This window comes from Episyrphus balteatus, chromosome 2, assembly GCF_945859705.1.
Source record: "Episyrphus balteatus chromosome 2, idEpiBalt1.1, whole genome shotgun sequence".
Lineage (NCBI taxonomy): Eukaryota > Metazoa > Arthropoda > Insecta > Diptera > Syrphidae > Episyrphus > Episyrphus balteatus.
In genome coordinates this window covers 95030133-95058012 of record NC_079135.1, presented here as the reverse complement: position 1 = coordinate 95058012, position 27880 = coordinate 95030133, and the positions used below count along the sequence as shown (strand labels likewise).

General features: G+C 29.1%; 2 protein-coding genes across 4 annotated transcripts in view; one reads left to right on the top strand and one right to left on the bottom strand.

Annotated features, from left to right (window-relative positions):
• The window catches only part of LOC129908988 (monocarboxylate transporter 5), a 128314-nt gene that overhangs the window by 61758 nt on the left and 38676 nt on the right, over positions 1-27880 (bottom strand). The window contains exon 1 of one of the 2 annotated variants that reach the window (XM_055985863.1): positions 50-345. The exons of the other annotated variant lie outside the window; for it this stretch is intronic. The gene's annotated coding sequence lies outside the window, so the exon portion shown is untranslated. Of the gene's footprint in view, positions 1-49; positions 346-27880 lie in introns of those variants that run through there. 2 annotated transcript variants of the gene reach the window in all.
• On the top strand, positions 23382-27162 carry LOC129908997 (uncharacterized). Of its 2 annotated transcripts, XM_055985874.1 has the most exons (5): positions 23382-24392; positions 24500-24729; positions 24837-24995; positions 25199-25370; positions 26900-27162. In XM_055985874.1, exons 2-4 carry the CDS (start codon positions 24630-24632, stop codon positions 25327-25329), a joined length of 390 nt encoding a protein of 129 aa, XP_055841849.1. In that variant the 5' UTR covers positions 23382-24392; positions 24500-24629; the 3' UTR covers positions 25330-25370; positions 26900-27162. The 2 variants fall into 2 exon arrangements, with proteins under 2 accessions (XP_055841849.1, XP_055841848.1); XM_055985873.1 differs by having other exon boundaries at positions 23382-24729.

Sequence of the window (27880 nt, the reverse complement as noted above, 5' to 3'; positions counted from 1 at the left end):
CACGTTAATAGATAAATTTATGTTTGTCATCCTTAACCAAGTATCTTACCTGTTTGTTATTATGTGGGGGTCACGGTCATTTAACAATCGACTGTTGTTGTTGTTTAAGTCTTCATATATTCATTTCGTGTATTATTCCGCATCCTTGAGTGCCGGTGTTGATGCAGCAAATTTGTTTTTGTTCATAGCTTTTTGTTATATTTTTTTTGCGGTTTTGTTGTGGTAAAGTGAAAGTGAAAATTATTTGCACGTGACAAACACTAAGACCAACGGATTTACAAGTTTCAAAATTTCTATTAACTGCCGAATAGACAAAAAAATGTAACAAAAAAACCGTTGTTACAAAGAAAATCAACAGAAAAAAAAAAACAAAACGACCAGTAAAAATAAACGAGTACTCTTCAACTCAAGTCCCCTTCTAATGGGGAAAAATTCAAAGTGGACACTAAAATACCAATGTGAAACCACATCACGTGGAAGTACTTTCCTCGTGTCGCAGGATGTTGTCGCAGACACCTGATGAATACTAAAAGAATGTTTGTTTTATTTTGGTCATTTTTAGGGAACCTTTTTATGCTGACGGATTGTGATTGAGGAAATATTGTAATGAAGGACATGCGCATAAGAAATACCGAAGCTTAAAGCTTTAAGTGATTTTTGGTTTTAAATTAATTACGCCATCTGGTTGAAATGTTTTCCATTATTTTTTTTTTTTTTAATTCGTTCTTAAACCGGAAATAAACTTCTTATTCAAATATGTGAACCCTCATCTAAAGCGTAAAAACTTTGATATTTTGGGACAGTTTGGAAATGAACCTTATAATTTTCTTTACACAGAACAAAGTATAAAGAATTTGACCAAAGACTCTACTTGGGCATTGACTTTCTCTGAACTCTTATGAAAGAGGTCTGGTCACTAAAAACTCATCTTAAAACAAAAACTTATTTCAATACTTGGCTTCATAGATATCTGCTTATGAATTTGAAAAAAAAAAATAAATAAGTTTTTAAATAATAAAAAAATATTTCTACGGTTTAACTTAGACAGTCACTGTGGCGTATGAGTACTTTTTTATGGTTAATGCAAATTATTCATTTCTAAAAAAAAATTCAACTCTTTAAGTAGGTACTCAAAATCAACATAACCTTGATGGAGAAATTCAAAGCAAGTAGTTAAATCCGTAATCGTGCCTCAATCATTTCGAATTTTTAACAGATGAATTTTAGGACATTGTATAATTTTTGTCCAAAAGATTTTGATCAACTTTAATATGTTCTTTTTTTTCAAAATGACTTTTATAAATTAAAAAAGTTGCGTTTAAAAAATCTCTCCACTGGCCTGATCAAAACAGAAGTGGAAGTTGAAATAAAAAATTACTGGGTGGAGCTACAAAATTAATTTTTGCGCAACAAATTAGCATTTAATTTTATACAATTTGGATATCAAAAAAATTAAAATTTTCCTCTCTTTGTCCGTTAACTTCTGTCTTATTTTAGTGGAATTTTGAATAGCAAAAAAAAAAATGTTGAGTCCATAAAAACCAAGTTTGAAAAAAAATTAAAAAGATGCAAATTTGGAGGTCAGCCAAACCTACTGTTTTTAATCATTTCAGATTATGTCCACTAACTTCAGACTTATTTTGGAGGAAAATTCAATAACTCAAAAACCATACTAAAATGTTTCTTCTGCAACAAAGTATCCGAAAAAGTAATGGACGTGGTATGTTTAATTTTCAAAATACATAAATCTTCTTGAACTTGAAAGTGATTTTTCTTTATTTATTTATTTTTATGTGTTGATATTATCTCTCTTAAAATTGACATCCTTAAGTTTTTCTATGTAAGAAAATTGCGAACTATGTAGATCTTAGAGTTCAAGTTGCTCAAAATTTTTAAATTTTTTGAAAACAAAAATTTTAAGAATCATAAAATTCGTTCTTCAAAGTTATGGTTAAATATTATAAAATTTTAAAACGTATACATTAAGACATTTTCTTTTAACAGCAATATCCAAAACTTATTTATTATCTAAAATTATTTTTGATTTATTTTAATACTGTTTACATTTATGCTTTTTTATATAAATTTGTTCTAAATTATTTTTGGTCAAAAAAAAAATTAATTAAAAAAAAAGAGTGTGTGTACACATGTACACGCGACTGAAGTTATACTTCTCATTCAGTATATGTAAATGAATTTAATTTGATATTTTTAACTTCTATTATTAAATTAATTAATCCACATTTCGTTTTTTTACATTTTTATCAAGTGAACAATAAATTAATTCTTTCATCCTCCTTGCGTCCATGTAGTTTTCAATTTATTCTGTGAAATTTACTCATGTTGTTCAGATCGTACGGTATATGCTTAACGAAAGTAAATGAATTGCGCATAAAATGTGCGATATGGTAATTTTATGAGAATTGTGTGTGCTTCAGCACTAGTAGTAGCAATATGGAACTTGCAGGGTTGCTATAAAGCTCAAAAGTTAGCTCAGCTCAGCTCACAGCTCTGGCTCAAATTTTGAGCTAGCTCACTTTTGAGCTATGTACCATAGCTCAGCTCATTTGAGCTGAGCTGAAAATGAGCTGAGCTGATGGTTGAGCTGAGCTGTTGGGTGAGCCAAGGTAAAGTGAGCTGAGCTGAGCTGTGATGGGTGAGAGGATACATTGATTTTTATTTGGAAAGTATAATGAAATATGAAGATATTTTAAACTTTTATAAAACACCATAGCTTAAGATGTTTGGTTCTAGTTATTAATGGAATTATTTTAACACATGGATATTTTTATAAATAAGACAGATAATTTTTCGTGATCTTTTCTCTTGGTTTTTTTAATAGTAAATATATTTCTATTTTTTTAGTAAAATATTTCTTTTTTTATCATAAAAAAAAATTCCGGTACAATCCGGTTTTTCGATTTTTTTCAAAATTCCGAGAAAATCGCGTTTGAAAGTTGGGGTAAAATTTTTTTTCGAAAAATCCCCGTATCTTTGAACGCTCCTGGAAGCTAAACCGCTTCAGAGCAATTTTTAGGAGTGATGCTAAATGATAGCTTGTGTCATGGGCCTACGCTTTGCACATTGTCAGATTTTTAAAAAATCGCCTTCCATGTTAAACCGCCACATCATGCCTATTTTTTCAAAATCGTGCCTATTTTTTTTTACTTTTAAGTTCTCCCGGTTTGAGAACGCGTGGACCTAGAGGGATGGGAGTTGTACCCAAATGTAGGTTAGAGTCCCCGCTACCTTTTGGCATCAAAAATTTTATTTTCATTTTCTTCAAAATTCCGCGATATAGGCGTTGGAAGTTGGGTACGCGTTGTCATATACCGATTTTAGTAAAATTGAAATATATCGAAAACGGCTCCAACGATTTTGTTTAAAAAATTCAAATGTTAGTTTTGAGCTAAGGTCTATATTTCAATGGAAAATTTTTTTTCGAAAATCATTATTAACGGTACCTGCCATAGAACCGTTTTTTTTTAATTCGAATATCTCCGAAAGTTCTTATTCGATTTCAACGAAACTTTTTGTGAAGAAGCATTTATATAATTTAAATATAAGCCAAAAATAAAATTTTGAAATTTTTAAAAAAATTTTGAAAATTTTTTTTTTGAAAAATCAATTTCAATTCGAAAACGGGACATTGAATTTTTTTGAAATTTTGTTTTTAGATGTTGATTAGTGATTTCTACAAAATGGCATACCAATTTTATTTTCAAACTTTTTTTCCCAAAAATTATTTATAAAAAATTGTTTTTTTTTTAAAATGGCTCTAACGATTTTGAAAATTTTTTTTCTAAAAATGCACGTTAATATATCAATCAAAACTGCATACTTGTTTTGGAGGGCAATTCAATTTCAGATTTTATTTTATTTTTTTTTTTAAACGAATTTTATTTTTTTTTTTCTAAATTTCTATATAAAAAGTCTTAAAAATTTAAGCAACTTTAACTCCAAGAGCAAGTTCGTGCGACCCAGTCGTGCATTTTATTTTTTTTACTTTTAAGTTCTCCCGGTTTGAGAACGCGTTTACCTACAGGGATGGGAGTTGTACCCAAATGTAGGTTTGAGTCCCCGCTATCTTTTGGCATCAAACATTTAATTTTCATTTTCTTTAAAATTCCGCGATATAGGCGTTGGAACGCTTTGATCTAGAGACAGGGGAGTGGTGCCATATGAAAGGTTATATTCTCAGCTACCCGATAGTGGTATAATCCGGTTTGACGTTTTTTTTTTCAAAATTCCGAGAAAATCGCGTTTGAAAGTTGGGGTAAAATTTTTTTTCGAAAAATCCCCGAATCTTTGAACGCTCCTGGAAGCTAAACCGGTTGAGAGCAATTTTTGGGAGTGATGCCAAATGATAGCTTGTGTCATGGGCCTACGCTTTGCACATTGTCAGATTTTAAAAAAATCGCCTTCCATGTTAAATTGCCACATCATGCCTATTTTTTCAGAATCGTGCCTATTTTTTTTTTTACTTTTAAGTTCTCCCGGTTTGAGAACGCGTGGACCTACAGGGATGAGAGTTGTACCCAAATGTAGGTTAGAGTCCCCGCTACCTTTTGGCATCAAAAAATTTTTTTTTCATTTTCTTCAAAATTCCGAGATATAGGCGTTGGAAGTTGGGGCGCTCACTTTCAGCTCAGCTCAAATGAGCTAAGCTATGGTAACTAGCCCAAATTTGAGCTGAGCTGTGAGCTGAGCTGAAATGTGAGCTTTTTGCAACCCTGGCAACTTGCCACATGGAAATTACCACATGCAACTTGATCGCGTCATAATCCCTTTGACATTCTTGTCAAAAAGTAAATTTTCATACCCACCCTCCCATAAGAAGTATAACTTCAAAAATATCTGTGTTTAATGTCTAAGCACCATATTCATATCAAGTTTAAAGTGCTTGGAAAAATTTGTTTAACATGTAGCTTCTTATACAGAAAGATAGATATCCTATCAGTCAAACGGACTTGCGTTACCCGGTTTTTACTCATTATCCATCATCGAAGTGTTAAGTTTGATTGCCATCTCAACTTCAAATTTTTTACGAAGTAAAAAAGGATTTTCTGACCTTAGGGTGAAATTATGATTTGCTGACACCGAATCCGAAGTTTATTTTACCTATTGCTATCATTTAAGGTTTTTGACATGACGTCAAAAAAGATTTTCATTTCAGTGTGTCTGTGAACATTTTTCGATGTTATCTGCAATATCTGACGTGATCGAGTGAAATGGATTCGATTTCACCGATAAAAAAAAAACATGGTCTTCCTCCCAGGTAAGATTTTTTTGTGTGGATCTGTTATTGAAACATTAAACATGATTTTTAAATCTGTTAAGGTTAGACCAAAATTTTGAAATTATACACTCTAAAGCGTCAATGTTTAGCAGAGCTCAGAGTTCTTGATACATTTCTTTCTTTCTCTAATTTTCCCAGTTTTATTTAATTTAAGTTTTTAAAATAATAAATTTGGAGAATTCATATCGAGTAACTTAATTATTAATTAATATTATTTCAAAGTAGACGAAAATGCATTAAAAGCTTTGATTTTTTTTGTATTTCTATAAAATGAAATTGAAAGTACACACAAAATGTGAAAATAAGTTTCATTTTTCAAGTTCGTCTTTTGCCAAAAAAAAAAAAAACAACAACAAACACAAAAATCAAGCTTTTTCGCCAAGTCATGCGTATTTATATTTTTTTTATCAAGCTTTCGCTAGGTAAAAAAATACTAAAGACTAAAAAGTGTTCTTTTAATACTTTGAATATCTTAAGAACAAATAGAACAATATTGTTAGCTGGGTCGGATCATAATGTAATTTATTTTGCTATTTTGGATTGAAAAGATGATTGGAAATTTTAGTTATTTAAAATATTAAAAAAAAAGTCTAGATAAAAGACGATTTTATCATTTGAATTATGTATTCTATTAGTCATAAGCTACTGAACTTCTTTTCTTCAAAATTAATAATTCAGAATTTTTAAGCCTAGTACACAATTGGAGTGGAAATGAAATATTCAGACAAAATCATTTGTACCACTGCTCTTCTTAATAAAATATGATTAGTTTGAAAATTTGAATTTTATAAATATGTTTGTATAATGGACTTTTCTCTAGTGCTAACTCAAATTAACGTAAATCTACATTTATTGGGCATTTTAAGATAAATAAAAATATCTAAAGTGTCAAAACTGGTCCTGACTCAAAAATATGGCTGTATTCCTCTTCCAATCCATACTCATTATTGTTGTACACTGTGGTGTATGAGTAACTTTTTTCGATTGATATAATGGAACGATTAAAAACATCTTTTATTATCTTTGTTACATTCAGTATTATTCTTTTTTATTTATTAATTATATGACATATTTTGTCAAATTACTTGATAGGCCAACAGTGTTGATGGTTTCAGTAGGATTTTTTAAACACCCGAATCATAAAATAAAAGATATGAAAATAGGAATTTTACAAATCAAGCTTAAAAAAAAGAACACTATCGGCTCGGTTGGTTTAACCTTATACATACAAAGAAAAACTTTAAAAACTTCTTTAATAACAACGATCCATTACGACCACAAGCTACAGGCGCAGGAAGGTCTTTAAAGTAAATTGAAAAAAAGTGCAAAAACCCCAGCATTCAGCTTATCTCAGAGTTCGGAAAACCCTATAGGCTGATCATTAGTTTGATATATAAAACGTGAAAGAGTTATGATCATCAATACATTAAGATTAAATAATACTTAATATAGAAAAAGACGAAAATAAAAAATTTTTAGACGAAGTTTGGACATCAAAAAATTATTTTAGAAGCTAGCCTTTTAGTCTAGAGAGAGAGAAAGGGTCCTGTTTTTAGGATTTTTATACAAACAAGATTGGTTAACTCTACCGAAAAAATTAAGGACTGATAAAATTTGCGGTATTGGAAAAAATAAAAAAAAATATTTTTGGCTGCAGTTTCACATACAGATGGACACACGGTCGCTCTGACACGCACAGACTGGTGCGTCCATCTGAACATGAAGCCACATTCTAAGCAGGTGGACTGATTTTCTTGACATTTGGTACAGATGATTTTTTCGTAATTTCCAATAATACAGTAAAATAAGGAGAAAAAAGGGGTAAATCTCGGAATGAATGTTAGTAGAAATTTTTTTTGCTCAATATCTTCCTTTTGCCATTCTATAACATATCTCAAAAGTCTAGAAAAATCTCATGTCCGCTTGTCGCGATTTCAAGGTCAAATCGCGAAATGGAGATTTTCAAAATTAGCAAAAATAGGCTATGGTAGTATATACACATATGATACATGATTTCAAGGTATTTTTTAATGCTGATTCCAAAAAATCTAAAATCAAGACAATCTGACGTCTCTGGAAAAAGTTATACCTGTTTTTAATCTGTCAACTCATATTATTATAACAGTTGCAAACTAACTGCCGAAAAACCCTTAAAAGTTATGGTAGATGAACCAAATTTTGCATGAAGATTTTAGAATCCATCATTATTAAAAATCAAAACAATCCCTTACAAAAAATATATATACCTACGAAATAATGGTATTTTTTGATGGAGGGGAAAATTTTAGGATATGCACTAAAGAAGATTCTTGTTCATCTTAGGAATAAGTGCAAATAGGCTAATTTTTTCATTTTTATCTTTGTTTGGATATTCTTTAACTACCCTCAAAAATCTAAAAAAATCTCATGTCCGCAAGTCCTAATTTTCTTGGTTTGAAAATAAGGTGCAGATTTTAAAAAATTGGAAAACTACACTTCAGATATTTGTGTCAGATCAACATGAATAAGGTGCATTACTTTTCAGGGATGGTCAGGTTGACTTGTTTGTGAGTTTTGTTGGAATAAGTGTTAAAAAATACCTTTAAATCATGTCGCTTATGTTGGTATACATATAAAAATTTAAACTTTTCTTATTATTTTTTTAAAATCTGCACCTTATTTTCAAACCAAGAAAATTAGGACTTTCGGACATGAGATTTTTTTAGATTTTTGAGGGTAGTTAAAGAATATCCAAACAAAGATAAAAATGAAAAAATTAGCCTATTTGCACTTATTCCTAAGATGAACAAGAATCTTCTTTAGTGCATATCCTAAAATTTTCCCCTCCATCAAAAAATACCATTATTTCGTAGGTATATATATTTTTTGTAAGGGATTGTTTTGATTTTTAATAATGATGGATTCTAAAATCTTCATGCAAAATTTGGTTCATCTACCATAACTTTTAAGGGTTTTTCGGCAGTAAGTTTGCAACTGTTATAATAATATGAGTTGACAGATTAAAAACAGGTATAACTTTTTCCAGAGATGTCAGATTGTCTTGATTTTAGATTTTTTGGAATCAGCATTAAAAAATACCTTGAAATCATGTATCATATGTGTATATACTACCATAGCCTATTTTTGCTAATTTTGAAAATCTCCATTTCGCGATTTGACCTTGAAATCGCGACAAGCGGACATGAGATTTTTCTAGACTTTTGAGATATGTTATAGAATGGCAAAAGGAAGATATTGAGCACAAAAAATTTCTACTAACATTCATTCCGAGGTTAAACCCTTATTTAACTGGATTACAAGGTTGTTTTTTGTTTGTTTCTTAAGCCTGAACTACATCAAAACACAAAGTCAAAAAAGTACAAAAAAGTAAACACGATGTTTTTTCTTCTTCCCCCTAGTAGTTTGTTTGTATATCTCTCTTTCATTTTAAAAAAGTATTCGATTCAAAAAGCTTGAACAAGACCAAGCTTTCAATTTTCACAAATTTTTAAAAACAAATACACTGAATACACTGAAATTTCAAAACTTCAAAAACAAAAGAGCTTTTTTTGTTAATTTTTTTCCAATAGATGTTCCAATGTGATTTTTATATTTTGAGCTTTGTTTACTTTTTCGTACTTTTTTGACTTTGTGTTTTGATGTAATTCAGGCTTTAATATTTTACTTTGAACTTGTACCTCCCATACAAATATTTCGAGTATGTAATTATATTTTTCTAGAAAACGACTTTAACAATTTCGATTAAATTTGGTGTGAGTAATGGTTCAAGCTAATAAAAAAACTCCATCTATATTTTTTCTCTGATAAGGAAAATAATGCGTTGCCGTTTATTGCGAAAACTGACATTATGATTATTTACGTATATTTCGTTGAAGGTTGGATTGATTTATTTAAAATTCATAGACAAGCGTTTCTTATCAACTTAATTATTTTGTGAATTCAAGTTTTCAGAAAAAAAAAATATGTTTTTCTTTTAGCATAGGTAGGTACCTACTTTTTATTTTATTACTTGCGATATAGGTACTATATATCAAGTTATGCATTCGTACAAAAAAAAAAAGTTGAGATAACATTTTTCCATGACATTACGATGGTAGACAATGCCAAAAAAGTGGGTCCCGGAAGTCCGTCTGTCTGTCTGTCTGTCTGTCTGTCTGTCTGTCTGTCTGTCTGTATAAGGAGCTACAGCCTAAACGGATGGACCGATTAATGTCAAACTTGGTATGTAGCGTTATTTGGCGACTCTCCAGAGGGGTTTTTGGAATTAATTTTTTTGGACCAAAAATAACGGTACATGTGATATACCGATTTAAGAAAAATTGAAATATCTCGAAAACGGCTCCAACGATTTTGTTTAAAAAATTCAGATGTAAGTTTTAAGCTAAGGTTAATCTTCCAATGAAACAATTTTTTTTTGAAAATCATTATTAACGGTACCTGCCATAGAACGGTTTTTTTTCAAATCCGATTATCTCCGAAACTGATTATTCGATTTCAACGAAACTTTTTGTGAAGAAGCATTTATATAATTTAAGTATAAACCAAAAATAAAATTTCCAAAAAAATAATTTTTGGATTTTAAAAAAAAAATTGAAAATTTTTTTTTGAAAAATCAAATTTTCGAAAACGGGACATTGAATTTTTTTGAAATTTTGTTTTTAGATGTTGATTAGTGATTTCTACAAAATGGCATACCAATTTTATTTTAAAACTTTTTTTCCAAAAAATTATTTATAAAAAATTATTTTTTTTAAAAACGGCTCTAACGATTTTGAAAATTTTTTTTCTAAAAATGCATGTTAATATATCAATCAAAGCTGCATACTTTTTTTGGAGGGCAATTTAATTTTAGATTTTATTTTATTTTTTTAAAAAACGAATTTTATTTTTTTTTTTTTAATTTCTATATAAAAACTCTTACAAATTTAAGCAACTTAAACTCTAAGAGCAAGTTCGTGCGACCCAGTCGTGCATTTTATTTTTTTTCTGATATCTAGATTAAGATTAAGATTTTTGACCTTAAAATCTTTTGTGCCCTATTTTTTCGGTAGTGTATTTAGATTTATCATGTTTTGAATGTACATATATTTACATTCTGAAAAATTTTATAATAAATTTATGAATGTTGTTCTCTTAAGTATGGGCTAACACACGGAGAAAAAAGTGTCATCTTAATTTAAAGTGACAGTCATCTTAGCAAAAAACCATGCAGAAATCCGCTTAAATTAAAGAGCGATGCGCCTAATTCTATGTGGTCTGTTTAAATTTAACCGAGTTTAAGTGAAATCAACTTATTTTAAGCGGATATCACTTTAATTTAAAGTGGTAAAAATTAAAATTTAAGTTTTTTGAAGTGAAAACTTCTTTAGTATCGTTGTGATTTGAAACAAGATGAAACGAAAACGCGACACGAACATTCAACCTGTTCTAACTTTTGTTGTAATAGATAGATGAATGAAATTTGTACTGTAGATAGGTAATTAAATAAACTATAGATTTCAATTAATTTCATATTCAAAATTCTGAGATAACGGTAAAAAGATGTTCTTTTTCTACACACGTTATATCTTTTGATCTAGTGCACATACAAATTTGATTTAACTTTAATACGCATGCTGATAACATAATCTTTTATTTGATATATCATATATAACGGTACGTGCTCTACAAGTTGCACAATCTTAAATTGAAAAACTTGAAAAATACCTCAAAACACCTGTGGAGATCAGTTGATTTTAAAATTTCGACATAGTTGGCTTTAAAAAATTCTTAGTTTTTTTCTAGGCATATTAGAAATATGATTCATACGTCATATTAAAGGTGAACCTTTCAGATGATATAGATATTACTATAGGTTGTCATTAAAAAAAATATATTTAATGGTGTTAAAAGAGAAAAAAGATGGATTTTTTGCTTTTTTGATGAAAAGTGATTTGGTTTGAGAAAAATAAGCTCGTTTTGTAGATGTTGTATAGACGTGCACGATATAAATATTTTGAGCTAAAACAATAAGCTTTCAGATGATATAAAATTAATATAGGTTGTCATATAAAAAACATGTATTTAAAGGAGATAGAATAAAAAATAGGTAGATTTTTTCTTTTTTTTTCAGGAAAAATTTGCACACATGACTTTTTTTTTGTATACCTAATTCCTACCACAAGGATGTTAATTGACCTTCTTCTTTAATTTGGTTCTCTTGAAAAAATTTTTTTTTTTCGACCAAAATATCTAATGGTGAATCCAACATTGATATCGCAGATAAAAAAAACATTAAAAACTATCCAACTAAAGCAATATCCTTTTAGTGTTATTGAAACAACAGCTGTCCGGAAATCACAAAAAAAAATCCTCTCTAAAAAGAAAATTACATAAAATAAATTTTACCACAACATAGCTCGTGTGACAATGCAACACGTTTCAATTAGGTGTTTTCCCTTAGCAATGTCGCAAAGAGTTATGTAGTTCGTTGCTTTTGCTACAGCTACAGTCACAATTTTTTTTTCTTCCATAGCTTCTGTCTTTAAGCAAATAACATTTTCAGCTAGAAACGCCATCCGTGTCCAGTTAAATAATAATACAAAAGAAGACACACAAAAAAATTCCTTTGCAATAAACAAGAAACCACAGACAACACAACAAAAAGGATGCACTAAAAGCCACCCTTTGCAATTGTGTGTGTGTTTTTGTTGCAATTGCAAGTAACTTTATTATTTCCAATTTCATTTCTTTTCAGAATGGTGTTTTGCAAATCTTGTTAAAATTGGAAAATTAATTAAAAATTCTGGACAGGTTTTGTGTGTGTCCTTCGCTGTGTTGTCCAGCTCCCAGCAGCTGCAGCTGACTTTGGGAAATGAAATTGTATTTGCTGCGCACCATCATCGCCCGCTGCTGCCTCATCCTTACAACTAGGAAAGTCGGCCATTGTCGTGTTGCAAACTTCAATACAAAAGACACTATTTTCTACACGAATAATGCCATTTGCACTCGTTGCACAAAGTTTATTGTTATAAAGAAACTAACGCAAAAAATAAGTAAATAAACTTTAAAAAAAATTTAAAGGATTCACTGGGTCGCACTAACTTGCTCTTCATTAGACTCTGAAAACGATATTGAGGAAAAAAGTTATAAAAGTTCGAAAAATTCTTAATCTAACTTTATAATTGCTTTGAGATGCTAAATTTTGTAAAAATTATTAAATTTATTTTTTTTTTTTTAAATTGTGCACAAATTTTTGTTAGAAATCATAACAGTCCTTTTTAGTTGTAAATATGTAGCTACATTTCATACAAAAAAGCAAAGTAAAAAAATAAGACAAAGGGTGAGCTAAGAAAAATAAATTGAACAAGTCGCTGCGAAGCTAAATTATATCCTTGTGACTCGTTTTATTTAGAGTTTTTTTTTTTTGTTATTTTTAGAAAGGACCAACAAAATCTTCTTGTTTTTATGTAGAATCTCAAGAACCTGGATTATATATCTATCTGTTGTTTTTTTTTTTTTTGTTTTCAAGAGACTTCAAAGGATTTTTTTTCTAATTTTTTTTATTTTTACATTTGCTTCCGTTCGGTCGCTTTTATATTTTATTTTGAGTCCTTTGTTAAAATATGTTGAAGGCATCCAGAATAATAATTACAATCATTTTTATTTCAATAGTTTACACAACTTTTCCAATTAAGTACTAAAAATTGAATCCTTTTGAGGTCAGCCAAAAATTCAGACTTTATCCTCTCGTAAGTTTTTATATTGGCGAAGGTGGTGAATCGCGTTCAGATACAGCAAAGCATGACCGTGTCAGATAGTTATACTAAATAATTACTAGTGAGAAAAATATAACTTTTTTCTTGTTCAAAATATTATAAGAACTTACAGGAATGTTAATGAAACGTTTTGTCAAAATTTGAAAGCGATTGGTTAAGAACTTTTTAAGATTTGCTATTTAAAACAAATAAATATGAGATATACCAAACACGTTGATTTCAATTTAAGATTTCTCGAAGAAGAAAAGAGATATTTAAAAGATTTAAACGGATTTAGAAAGAAACCGATACAAATTTACTTTAAAACAAATAACCAAATGCTAAGAAATAACCTCTACTCTAAAACTGGTAAAAAGCGGCATTTTCGGTTTTCTAACGAGAATATCTCAAAAACCTGATGTGATAGAATTTTTCTGACTTCAGCACACAAAAAACTTATGCAAAAATATACCTTGGTTTCTGTAACAAAAAAAAAAGTTTAATTTTGTTGACCAATGTAATTGGTCTCAAAAAGCCAATAATTCATATTATTACTTGCGATATAGGTACTATATATCAAGTTATGTATTCGTACAAAAAAAAAAGTTGAGATAACATTTTTCCATGACATTACGATGGTAGAGAATGCTAAAAAAGTGGGTCCCGGAAGTCCGTCTGTCTGTCTGTCTGTCTGTCTGTATAAGGAGCTACAGTCTAAACGGATGGACCGATTGACTTCAAATTTGGTATGAAGCAGTTTTTGGAAACTCTCCAGAGGGATTTTTGGAATTAATTTTTTTGGAATAAAAATAACGGTACTTGTCATATACCGATTTTAGTAAAGTTGAAATTGCTCACAAACGGCTCCAACGATTTTGTTTAAAAAATTCAAATGTAAGTTTTAAGACAAGGTCTATGTTTTAGTGAAAAAATTTTTTTTTGAAGATCATTATTAACGGTAGGTACAATAGAACCGTTTTTCTTAAATCCGATTTGCTCCGAAACTGCTTATTCGATTTTCAAAATTTTTTTTCTAAAAATGCACCTTAATTTATCAAATAAAACTGTATACTCTTTTTGGAGGGCAATTTGATTTCAGATTTTGTTTTATTTAAAAAAAAAACGAATTTTATATTTTTTTTTTCAATTTTTTTTTTCCAAATTTCTATATAAAAAGTCTTAAAAATTTAAGCAACTTGAACTCTAAGAGCAAGTTCGTGTGACCCAGTCGTGCATTTTATTTTTTATTTGGATAACAAATTGATCGTTTATGTAGGTATACTTAAGTTCTTAGACGTTATACTCAAATCATTGGCTTTTTGTTACCAATTGCAGATTTTGTCTTTTCGAAAAAAACCCTTTCACCTAAGTTTTTTATGAAACCTCTAAATTTGTCTTTGTTATTTAATAAACTTCATTAAGTCGGCCCATTAACTACATATAATATTCTTATAGACACTTTAGATTTTTGTTGCCACTCCTAAAACAACATAATTGCTGAATTTCAATAGGGTACTATTATAACTTAGTTTTCCAATATACTACTCACATTTTCTCTACGCCTAAAAAACACAATTTGAAATGAAAAAAATTTATAGAATAATTGTTTTCGTAATTCTCATGGGAAAGACGACTTCATTGACGTAATATTTTTGTATCCCAGTTTTTTTGGTACTAATTCCGAAAATCATCATTTTGAAAAAAACACCCTTTCTCCTCTAGATAATTTTGTATTGTTTTTATAACAAACAAAACTCTTTCATCAAGTTAAAAAACTTCCATAAACAATTTTGTTTTACTATTTTGACCTTGACCCCCGACCTCTTTTCCGTGAAAAAAAAACACTTTTCTACACACTCAGAGAATTAAATTTTTTTTTTTCGTTTGCGGCTAAAGAATATCTTTTGCATCAAAAGAAAATCGTTTGCTGCAATGTTAATACATTAGCCGCAATAGTTAAGAGTTCACAGCAATTGTATTACATTCGACCCAAATAATAATTCCATAGCAGCAAACGTTATGCAAAACAACCCATTCGTTTGGAGGTCAATTTTCGTGTGTTCATTGCGGGAAAGAAAATACGTCCTACATCTAAACTCTTTGTTGTTTACTAGTAAATATTAATGTTTGCAACAAACGAATGAAGTCTTTGCGAAGCACCTTTCTAGAATGTTGTTTGTTTCAAAGAACTTTACTTTTGGTGCAAATATAGAATTCATTTACTACAAATGAATAAAAAAATCTTGATCGTTTGTTTCATGGAATAAGAAAATTATTTTTCCGCAAGCGAATTATCAGTTTGTAGCAAACGAATGAATACTTTTCGAAGAACATTTTCAGAATGTTGTTTGTTTCAAAGAACTTTCCATTTGGGGTAAATATTCAATTCATTTACTACAAACGAATACAAAAATCTTGATCATTTGTTTCATGGAATAAGAAAATTATTTTTCCGCAAGCGAATTATCAGTTTGTAGCAAACGAATGAATACTTTTCGAAGAACATTTTCAGAATGTTGTTTGTTTCAAAGAACTTTACATTTGGAGTAAATATTCAATTCATTTACTACAAACGAATACAAAAATCTTGATCATTTGTTTCATGGAATAAGAAAATTATTTTCCCGCAAGCGAATCATCAGTTTGTAGCAAACGAATGAATACTTTTCGAACAACATTTCCAGAATGTTGTTTGTTTCAAAGAACTTTACATTTGGGGTAAATATTCAATTCATTTACTACAAACGAATATAAAAATCTTGAACGTTTTTTTTATGGAATAAGAAAATTATTTTCCCGCAAGCGAATCATCAGTTTGTAGCAAACGAATGAATACTTTTCGAACAACATTTTCAGAATGTTGTTTCTTTCAAAGAACTTTACATTTGGGGTAAATATTCAATTCATTTACTACAAACGAATACAAAAATCTTGAACGTTTTTTTCAAGAAATAAGAAAATTATTTTTCCGCAAGCGAATCATCAGTTTGTAGCAAACGAATGAATACTTTTCGAACAACATTTCCAGAATGTTGTTTGTTTCAAAGAACTTTACATTTGGAGTAAATATTCAATTCATTTACTACAAACGAATACAAAAATCTTGAACGTTTTTTTCAAGAAATAAGAAAATTATTTTTCCGCAAGCGAATCATCAGTTTGTGGCAAACGAATGAATACTTTTCGAACAACATTTCCAGAATGTTGTTTGTTTCAAAGAACTTTACATTTGGAGTAAATATTCAATTCATTTACTACAAACGAATACAAAAATCTTGATCGTTTTTTTCAAGAAATAAGAAAATTATTTTTCCGCAAGCGAATCATCAGTTTGTAGCAAACGAATGAATACTTTTCGAAGAACATTTTCAGAATGTTGTTTGTTTCAAAGAACTTTCTATTTGGGGTAAATATTCAATTCATTTACTACAAACGAATACAAAAATCTTGATCGTTTTTTTTATGGAATAAGAAAATTATTTTTCCGCAAGCGAATCATCAGTTTGTAGCAAACGAATGAATACTTTTCGAAGAACATTTTCAGAATGTTGTTTGTTTCAAAGAACTTTCCATTTGGAGTAAATATTCAATTCATTTACTACAAACGAATACAAAAATCTTGATCGTTTTTTTCAAGAAATAAGAAAATTATTTTTCCGCAAGCGAATCATCAGTTTGTAGCAAACGAATGAATACTTTTCGAAGAACATTTTCAGAATGTTGTTTGTTTCAAAGAACTTTCTATTTGGGGTAAATATTCAATTCATTTACTACAAACGAATACAAAAATCTTGATCGTTTTTTTTATGGAATAAGAAAATTATTTTTCCGCAAGCGAATCATCAGTTTGTAGCAAACGAATGAATACTTTTCGAAGAACATTTTCAGAATGTTGTTTGTTTCAAAGAACTTTCCATTTGGGGTAAATATTCAATTCATTTACTACAAACGAATACAAAAATCTTGATCGTTTTTTTTATGGAATAAGAAAATTATTTTTCCGCAAGCGAATCATCAGTTTGTAGCAAACGAATGAATATTTTTCGAACAACATTTCCAGAATGTTGTTTCTTTCAAAGAACTTTACATTTGGAGTAAATATTCAATTCATTTACTACAAACGAATACAAAAATCTTGAACGTTTTTTTTATGGAATAAGAAAATTATTTTCCCGCAAGCGAATCATCAGTTTGTAGCAAACGAATGAATACTTTTCGAAGAACATTTTCAGAATGTTGTTTGTTTCAAAGAACTTTCCATTTGGAGTAAATATTCAATTCATTTACTACAAACGAATACAAAAATCTTGATCGTTTTTTTCAAGAAATAAGAAAATTATTTTTCCGCAAGCGAATCATCAGTTTGTAGCAAACGAATGAATACTTTTCGAAGAACATTTTCAGAATGTTGTTTGTTTCAAAGAACTTTCTATTTGGGGTAAATATTCAATTCATTTACTACAAACGAATACAAAAATCTTGATCGTTTTTTTTATGGAATAAGAAAATTATTTTTCCGCAAGCGAATCATCAGTTTGTAGCAAACGAATGAATACTTTTCGAAGAACATTTTCAGAATGTTGTTTGTTTCAAAGAACTTTCCATTTGGGGTAAATATTCAATTCATTTACTACAAACGAATACAAAAATCTTGATCGTTTTTTTTATGGAATAAGAAAATTATTTTTCCGCAAGCGAATCATCAGTTTGTAGCAAACGAATGAATATTTTTCGAACAACATTTCCAGAATGTTGTTTCTTTCAAAGAACTTTACATTTGGAGTAAATATTCAATTCATTTACTACAAACGAATACAAAAATCTTGAACGTTTTTTTTATGGAATAAGAAAATTATTTTCCCGCAAGCGAATCATCAGTTTGTAGCAAACGAATGAATACTTTTCGAAGAACATTTTCAGAATGTTGTTTGTTTCAAAGAACTTTCCATTTGGAGTAAATATTCAATTCATTTACTACAAACGAATACAAAAATCTTGATCGTTTTTTTCAAGAAATAAGAAAATTATTTTTCCGCAAGCGAATCATCAGTTTGTAGCAAACGAATGAATACTTTTCGAAGAACATTTTCAGAATGTTGTTTGTTTCAAAGAACTTTCCATTTGGGGTAAATATTCAATTCATTTACTACAAACGAATACAAAAATCTTGATCGTTTTTTTTATGGAATAAGAAAATTATTTTTCCGCAAGCGAATCATCAGTTTGTAGCAAACGAATGAATACTTTTCGAAGAACATTTTCAGAATGTTGTTTGTTTCAAAGAACTTTCCATTTGGGGTAAATATTCAATTCATTTACTACAAACGAATACAAAAATCTTGATCGTTTTTTTTATGGAATAAGAAAATTATTTTTCCGCAAGCGAATCATCAGTTTGTAGCAAACGAATGAATACTTTTCGAAGAACATTTTCAGAATGTTGTTTGTTTCAAAGAACTTTCCATTTGGGGTAAATATTCAATTCATTTACTACAAACGAATACAAAAATCTTGATCGTTTTTTTTATGGAATAAGAAAATTATTTTTCCGCAAGCGAATCATCAGTTTGTAGCAAACGAATGAATACTTTTCGAACAACATTTTCAGAATGTTGTTTGTTTCAAAGAACTTTCCATTTGGGGTAAATATTCAATTCATTTACTACAAACGAATACAAAAATCTTGATCGTTTTTTTTATGGAATAAGAAAATTATTTTTCCGCAAGCGAATCATCAGTTTGTAGCAAACGAATGAATACTTTTCGAACAACATTTTCAGAATGTTGTTTGTTTCAAAGAACTTTCCATTTGGGGTAAATATTCAATTCATTTACTACAAACGAATACAAAAATCTTGATCGTTTTTTTTATGGAATAAGAAAATTATTTTTCCGCAAGCGAATCATCAGTTTGTAGCAAACGAATGAATACTTTTCGAAGAACATTTTCAGAATGTTGTTTGTTTCAAAGAACTTTCCATTTGGGGTAAATATTCAATTCATTTACTACAAACGAATACAAAAATCTTGATCGTTTTTTTTATGGAATAAGAAAATTATTTTTCCTCAAGCGAATCATCAGTTTGTAGCAAACGAATGAATACTTTTCGAAGAACATTTTCAGAATGTTGTTTGTTTCAAAGAACTTTCCATTTGGGGTAAATATTCAATTCATTTACTACAAACGAATACAAAAATCTTGATCGTTTTTTTTATGGAATAAGAAAATTATTTTTCCGCAAGCGAATCATCAGTTTGTAGCAAACGAATGAATACTTTTCGAAGAACATTTTCAGAATGTTGTTTGTTTCAAAGAACTTTCCATTTGGGGTAAATATTCAATTCATTTACTACAAACGAATACAAAAATCTTGATCGTTTTTTTTATGGAATAAGAAAATTATTTTTCCGCAAGCGAATCATCAGTTTGTAGCAAACGAATGAATACTTTTCGAAGAACATTTTCAGAATGTTGTTTGTTTCAAAGAACTTTCCATTTGGGGTAAATATTCAATTCATTTACTACAAACGAATACAAAAATCTTGATCGTTTTTTTTATGGAATAAGAAAATTATTTTTCCGCAAGCGAATCATCAGTTTGTAGCAAACGAATGAATACTTTTCGAAGAACATTTTCAGAATGTTGTTTGTTTCAAAGAACTTTCCATTTGGGGTAAATATTCAATTCATTTACTACAAACGAATACAAAAATCTTGATCGTTTTTTTTATGGAATAAGAAAATTATTTTTCCGCAAGCGAATCATCAGTTTGTAGCAAACGAATGAATACTTTTCGAAGAACATTTTCAGAATGTTGTTTGTTTCAAAGAACTTTCCATTTGGGGTAAATATTCAATTCATTTACTACAAACGAATACAAAAATCTTGAACGTTTTTTTTATGGAATAAGAAAATTATTTTCCCGCAAGCGAATCATCAGTTTGTAGCAAACGAATGAATACTTTTCGAAGAACATTTTCAGAATGTTGTTTGTTTCAAAGAACTTTACATTTGGAGTAAATATTCAATTCATTTACTACAAACGAATACAAAAATCTTGAACGTTTTTTTTCAAGAAATAAGAAAATTATTTTTCCGCAAGCGAATCATCAGTTTGTAGCAAACGAATGAATACTTTTCGAAGAACATTTCCAGAATGTTGTTTCTTTCAAAGAACTTTACATTTGGAGTAAATATTCAATTCATTTACTACAAACGAATACAAAAATCTTGAACGTTTTTTTTCAAGAAATAAGAAAATTATTTTTCCGCAAGCGAATCATCAGTTTGTAGCAAACGAATGAATATTTTTCGAACAACATTTCCAGAATGTTGTTTCTTTCAATATACATTTCATTTACTACAAATGAATATAAAAATCTTAATCGTTATTTTCATGGAATAAGAAATAATTATTTTTATGCAAACGAATGAATGGTTGCGGGAAACATTTCTTCTTTTTAATATTTAATAATTCATTCCATGTTTGTGAACAAAAATGTCTCCCTTTTTTGGTTTTCTACAGAAGAAATTCGATAGCAGCAATATAATTTATTGTTATTTTCAACTGAAGTTGTTTAAGCCCAACTTAACTTTTCAATTGAAAACAAGGATTTTAATTTTACGCATGTCTATCTTGTTTCACTTTAATATTTGTGCATATATGTATATAAACAGCCAAACATTGTAATAAACTTTTATTTGTTTTAATACAAATTAATTAAATTTTCTACTTATTTTGTAATCCTGGATAAAAATTAAGAAAGTTAACATAATGGAGGTAGGTATATGAAACATATTTAGATGAGCGAGAACTAATTCAAAGCCATACTCACACACATATGTACGTTACAGTTAAACCTCCACCAGAGAAAACAACAAAAGCAAAAAAAAATTGCATATGCGAGGCCATGCGCTTACTGATGAAATATGATACATTTTTGCTCAAACGTATATTTCTTATGCAGCTCCACACCAAACAGCCAAACATTGGAATAACTTTTATTTGCTTAAATAAAAATCAATCAAATTTTCTACTAATTTTGTAATCTTGGTTATTAACCTATTCCAATAATAAAAATTAAGAAAGTTAACATAATGAAGGTAGGTATATGAAACATATTTAGATGAGCGAGAACTAATTCAAAGCAATTGTTTGTTGTCTGACGTCTAAGTAGCCATACTCACACACATATGTACGTTACGGTTAAACCTCCACCAGAGAAAACAACGAAAGCAAAAAAAAAAATTGCATATGCGATGCGATGCGCTGACTGAAGAAATTGTTTTTGGAGGGAAAACCTGCTTTTCGAATTGAAGCATTTTATCCAATTCAATATTAGAGTTACCCACCTTAAGAGGAATGTATTATGTATAGGTATTATGATTTTATAAAATTAGACCCGAATATTTTTGTTCCAAGAAAGTGTAATAAATTGCGTTTGTTTTAAAGAATAATATGCTAGTTGATATTTAAGTTTATATGTAGATTCAAAAAATAGGCCTACGATTGTGATGTAAAGTGCATACATATGAACTGTAAGGTAGGTAGTCTTAGAATCTTAGAAAATTCTCATGTACATTTGTATAATATAAGCCGTGTCTTTTCTACAGCACATTAGTTACAAACTTCACACGTATTTGTTTTTACAATAAAAATTAAAAAAAAATAGTATATACTGAGTTGAAGGAAAAACGGGCTTTAGTATGTAAATAAAGAGGAAGAAATTTCTATAAATTCATAATAATTTTGGTTTCTTTTGACTTACACAAAAATCAGATCAGTTAAAAAGTATGGTAAGGTAACACTACCAATTTAACACGAACAAACAGGAATGGTCAGTGCGTTGAGATGCATTCATGGGAATCAATTCAGTGTTGCCCCCAATTGGTTAAGAATGTAGAATGGTGGACTTGAAACTTCATCACTATGCCAGTTATATTGTCTTTACTGGGTTATATAGAAAAACACACTTGTTGGTATTATTTATTTAATTCCAAAATATTTTCAAGTTTAAATATTATCCATAACACGTAAAGTGGTTTACTTTTTGTTTTCCTTGAAAGTGTACAAAAACTCATTTATCTATCCTAGTAACAGAAATACTTTTTGTTTAGGTAAAAAATTATTGGAAAGAATATTATCGCTTTATGAAGACACATTGCATATATTCTGCAACTCTCGCGTCGAAATAATTTGTCGAGAAACATTTTAATTCGGAATGAAATTCATATAGCTAAGAAATGACATTTGTTTTTCCACAATTTGTCACGATGCGAGAGTTGCAGAACGTAGGCACTGAGTATTCATATACCTAGTATAATTGTTTTTAACAACCTTTAAGAATAGAAAATGAGTTCGGGATTGTAAGATAAATAATTTCAGTAAATACTTTACCATTTTACGTAGCAAAAATAAATTAATTTGTTTGTTCAGGGGGCAACACTGAAAAAATTTAAGCGCCAGACAGTATTATCTTGCGCATGTGCGATGCGATGCAGACAGTATTATCTTGCGCATGCGCGATGCGATGCATCGCGTCACATTTTCTTAAACCAAAAAGGTAAGTTCGCACTAGCTAGCTTTCATATTTTCATAAATGGAAGACAATATTGTGTGAATTCTTTAAGAATCCATTTGAATATGATTTGTTTTTGTTTCTTTATCTAAATAACTGACTAGAATTATGTTCTTTTATAAAAGGAAACAATTCAAAGAATCTGCAATATCTTTTTTTTTTTTTGTATTAAAGGGACACTATAAATAAATAAATAAATGTATCTCTACCAAACGTAGAACTACGGTGGTGGGGTCTTATTTCTTTTTTTTCTATTTCGATCCATACCTCCTATTAGTAATTTACTTAACATTGGTGAAAATTTTATAACTTACCTATATGTATGAAAGAACACAAAAAATACGCAAAAATGGAAAACACTTTGTGCCCAGCATGCTGACTCTTTCTCTCACATAATCTCAAAGGGGAATTATTTTATTTAAGGAGAAACAAAAAAGCTGCCTGGCAGAGTGGAGATGTTTGATAAAAAAAATAAAATCTATCAAATAAGTAAAAATGAAGAAAATTCTCTCAGAGTAATAAAAACTTCTTACAGAGTTAACAAACGTCTTATATCACTTTGTAGCTAGATTTGAACTAAAATGTCTTCTTGCTGTCAAAATAAACATTTTTTCAAAAAACGCGACAAGATAAAATCACGTTTTTCGAATGACGTTCAGGAAAAAACTAACAACAAGTTGAAGACTTTTTTCCTCAACGGCATAGGCAAAGTGCGATTATATCGCGTGCGTTTTGTGTTGTGCGCGACTCATTTTTATACCTAGACGTTTCATGCGAGACGTTTTTCGATTTACATAATAGTAAAAGAATAAGAAATATCGAAAAGATGAAAAAACAAATTGGCCTTGTCAGTCGCGGGTAAAATCAGTGCGACTCACAATATCGAAAAAAGTCTCGCGTTAAGTATTTAGTGTAAAAGAGAATATATAATGTTAGGTCTGTTTAAGTACTAAACAAACAACAAATTTCAGCCCACAGTAAAAGCAGAATATCTACTCAAACAGAAAATCTACCTCCAAAAGACAGCGGGTAATAATAAATATCCTGAGAAAAATTGTTTCATGTGTAGACGGGGTGTAATGCAAAAAAACCGCGTTTTATTTGATCACATTGAAAGCGTTGCTTTGCGTTGCATTTATGTTCGCTATATCAGTGTTACCTCTGTTAAGAAAAAAGTGTTAAAATCAAACAGAAACTTAACATTCGTGGAAATAATGAATTATTGAATCCAAGTAATTGTTTAAGTGACAAAATGTTGCTAAGTAAACGGTATTTAAAAAAAAAAAAAACAATTCATTTCGATAAAACATGTTCGTAAGTATAATGTTTGTTCGAAGTCCACTTTAAATTATAGATATAACTACATTGGCCACTTTTTGCAAAAAGTGCAAAAGTAAAAATATTTTTCTCTTACTAGCTCCACCCACCGTTTTTTCGCGTGCAAAAAGTGCATAAATTGCTTTAAAACTTAAAATGAAAGGTTTTCAACACATTTTTTAAGTTTTAATAAGTTTCATTAAAATAAATATACATATATTAATTCCAAAGGTATATTTTAAGAAAAGTTTCATTACATTTTAAAAATTTCTACACGGCAACACTTTTTTTCAAACTCATCGGTCATCGCATCAATTCTATCGCACATGCGCAGTAAGTGTGTGTGTCGAACGAAAACGGTAAAATTGTTGCGTTGAGTTTTCAGTCTGGCTGGTTCTTGGATAAAGTAAGGAAGCAAAAGCAAGTTAGTTCGTGTTGGATACATTTTGATATAAAGGTGGTGAGTACCTATTTTATTATTTAAAGTTTGCATAGTTATTATTTGTGTTTTTATGATCAATATAAGCATAATTACTGTCTAAAAACATAATTTTCTTATGATTACAGCCAAAGATCAATTTTAAATCGAAGTCCACATTAAATTAAATATATATTAATTCCAAAGGCTGGCTCTGGGATAAATTAAGGAAGCAAAAGCAAATAACTTTGTATTGGATACATTTTGATTGTTGAGAAAATGATTCTTTTCATTACTGCTGTATATAAAGGGTTATCATCAATAATAAAAGTCCAAGGACAATCTAGTTTATTAACATACTTAGAGTTGGCCAAAGCTGGTGAGTACCTATTTGTTTATTCAAAGTTTGCATAGTTATTACTTGTGTTTTTATGATCAATATAAGCATAATTATTGTCTAAAAACATAAATTTCGTATGATTATAGTCAAAGATCAATTTAAAATCATCGGAAATATTAAATTTTACGATGCAAAAGCTAACGTTTTTATTTGTGATGAGGACGTAGTTGAGTATGCAATCCAGTTTAAATCTTCTCCAGGCTGGACCTTAGGAGTGCTAGACGATGGCGTTCTTGAAATTCCAGGTAAACATTTAGTATTTTTTAAAGTCGCTCATACACATCACATTTGTGCCCGCACCGGTCTCATGAAAAAAAAAGATTGATTTTATTACCTACCTCCGGTGAGCGCTTTTGTGTGATGTGTAGGGGCTACTTAAATCTTAACAACCCATTTAAATCAGTTTTTATTATGAATTAAAATCAATTTCTTTTTTTCAAATGATCAGGTTCCCAAGGAAGTTCCCTATCAATACGTGACAGTGATACTACTGTAGCAAATTCATCTTCTATAAGTGACATTAGTGTAACACCATCGCCACCACCGAAACATCCTTCAGAAATAATACTTCAAGAATAAGTGACGTGCAAGAATACGTTATAACTAAAATCAATGCTCAGGTAAAAACATTGAAATAACTAACTGAATTTTTCATTTTACAAAATATATAGGGGCCCTTCTATGTAACTCTGTTCTACTTTCGGATCTGCTAAGACTACTACATAAAGTATCTGAATCTTGCGAATAGATAATATTAAAAAATTTTACATCACTAAATTTATTCAATTTTCGTTTTCTACGGAATCACGGAGATACCATTTTACAAATTTGAACACTTATTGTAGAATCGAATTACATAGTTGGGCCCCCGGACATAAATACTTTAAAAATATTCTTTTTTATTAAAATACATTCCAGTCCCACTACTTAAATTCTTTAAAATTATACTTTTTATTAAAATACATCCCGCCATACGTTTTTTAAAGAGTTAAAATTCTGTTCAGTAATAAATTTAATTCAGTCTGTCTAATTTTTTATTAAAATACATCCCAAATACAAGTCAAAATTTAAATTTAATTATACTTTACATATCGTCGGTTGACAACCAAAACTCATTATCTGCAATGTAATTTGTATGCAGTTAACGAGTTTTGGTTGTCAACCAACGATATATTCTTTTGCATTTATCTTTACCTTTTTGAGCTCTCTTATTTTTGTGACTAAAACAGTACCTAATATCACTTTGACTTAGGTGCATTTAACATACATATAATAAATATTTAATGTGTAAATATTAAAATTAAATGATAGTTTGTTACTAACTTGTTGAAATGGTGTATTGAGCTGTTGCAAGAATTTTAAAATTTTAGAAGTCAAATTAATTATACATAATTATCTCAAGCACAACTAAGCCCAATCAAATTAATTAGGGAGCAGAAAGGAAACGACAAATGCAGAAGTGCAGTCTCAGTAAAAAAAAAAAACCTTATATCCAGGATAACATTTCGATCTAAAAATTTTTAAAGCCTTTGAAGTTGATTAAATTGATTCATTATAATTTAAGTAGCGGTTTACATATCTGATAATAGTCGTATGAACTAATGTATTTTATATTTTTTTTGTGTAGTAACTAAAGAAAATTATTCAGAATTTATCCGAGCAACTCTAATTTCGATAATTTTTTTTTTAATATTGGTTTTCCAAAATAATTCAAGTTTTATGGATTTAAAAGTGCCGCTCTTGGCATTACAGTTTATTAAAATCATGGGGTACTTGAAATTTAAGAAAAACAATATTTCAAAACAAAATTTAAGCTTTTTATATAAAAAAAAAATACCATTTCAAGTTCATGTTCTATTTTTTTATTTTGTAAAAAAAAGTAAAGTAAAGTAAACTCTTATAAAGTCGCTCATAAATAAAAAAAAAAGTTCTTCGAATATGAGTAGGTACTATATGGCAAGTTTATTATAATAAGAATGCGAACTCAAAACTAACAATTACTCGTAAGGTAAAAAGTTTTCAATTTGTTTATTTGTAACTTTTATTATATTCATGTAATTAACAGACAATAAGTTTTGTTGATCTGATCTGTTCTGTTTTTATTATTAATTAAAATCAATTTCTTTTTTTTTTTTTTTCAAATGGTCAGGTTCCCAAGGAAGTTCCCTATTAATACGTGACAGTGATACGAGTGCAGAAAATTAAAGACTCTTAAGGAACCCGGCATCGAGAATATACAAATAATTCCTAAAAATATAACATCCTCCAGTAACAATACAACTCCTCAAGAAGAAACATCCTTCAGAAATAATACTTCAAGAATAAGTGACGTGCAAGAATACGTTATAACTAAAATCAATGCTCAGGTAAAAACATTGAAATAACTAACTGAATTTTTCATTTTACAAAATATAAAGGGGCCCTTCTATGTAACTCTGTTCTACTTTCGGATCTGTTTAGAAGCTACTTTCGATTTAAATTTTTATCCAAACTACATAATGTATCTGAATCCTGCGAATACATTATAAAAATAAAAATTTGAACACTTATTGTAGAATCGAATTACATAGTTGGGCCCCCGGACATAAATACTTTAAAAATATTCTTTTTTATTAAAATACATTCCAATCCCACTACTTAAATTCTATATTAAAATTCAATAAATTAATTATTTCGCTTGTCTATGTTTTGAACTGTTAACTTTAAGTAAATTTTGTTAAGCTTGTAAATTAATACATATATATTTATTGTTTAAATAAAAAAAGAGATACAAATGAAATTTTATCTATATTTTTGAATGGAAAATGCGTAAATCTGAGAATTAGAATTTTGGAGTTATTTTGAAACTGTTGTACGTTTGTGTCACACTATTATCGCGTTTGGGAACATCGAATCTGCTTTTTGGGGTAGACAAAATACACGTTCACAGAAAACGTATTGCGTAAAAAAATCCAAAACTAAACAAATCAAACACCAATTTTCTGAAATACAAATGTATTAATCGTTTGTTAAAGCAATAAGTTTATTTGCCACAGTTAATTTATTGCTTTAACAAACGATCAATACATTTGTATTTCAGAAAATTGGTTTTTGATTTGTTTTAGTTTTGGATTTTTTTACGCAATACGTT

Excerpts from the sequence above, each read along its gene's own strand:
- LOC129908997 (XM_055985874.1), top strand. The coding sequence starts at position 24,630 with ATGATTCTTTTCATTACTGCTGTATATAAAGGGTTATCATCAATAATA. Across the intron at positions 24,730-24,836 it reads CTTAGAGTTGGCCAAAGCTG|TCAAAGATCAATTTAAAATC; the intron begins GTGAGTACCTAT and ends GTATGATTATAG. Across the intron at positions 24,996-25,198 it reads TGGCGTTCTTGAAATTCCAG|GTTCCCAAGGAAGTTCCCTA; the intron begins GTAAACATTTAG and ends TCAAATGATCAG.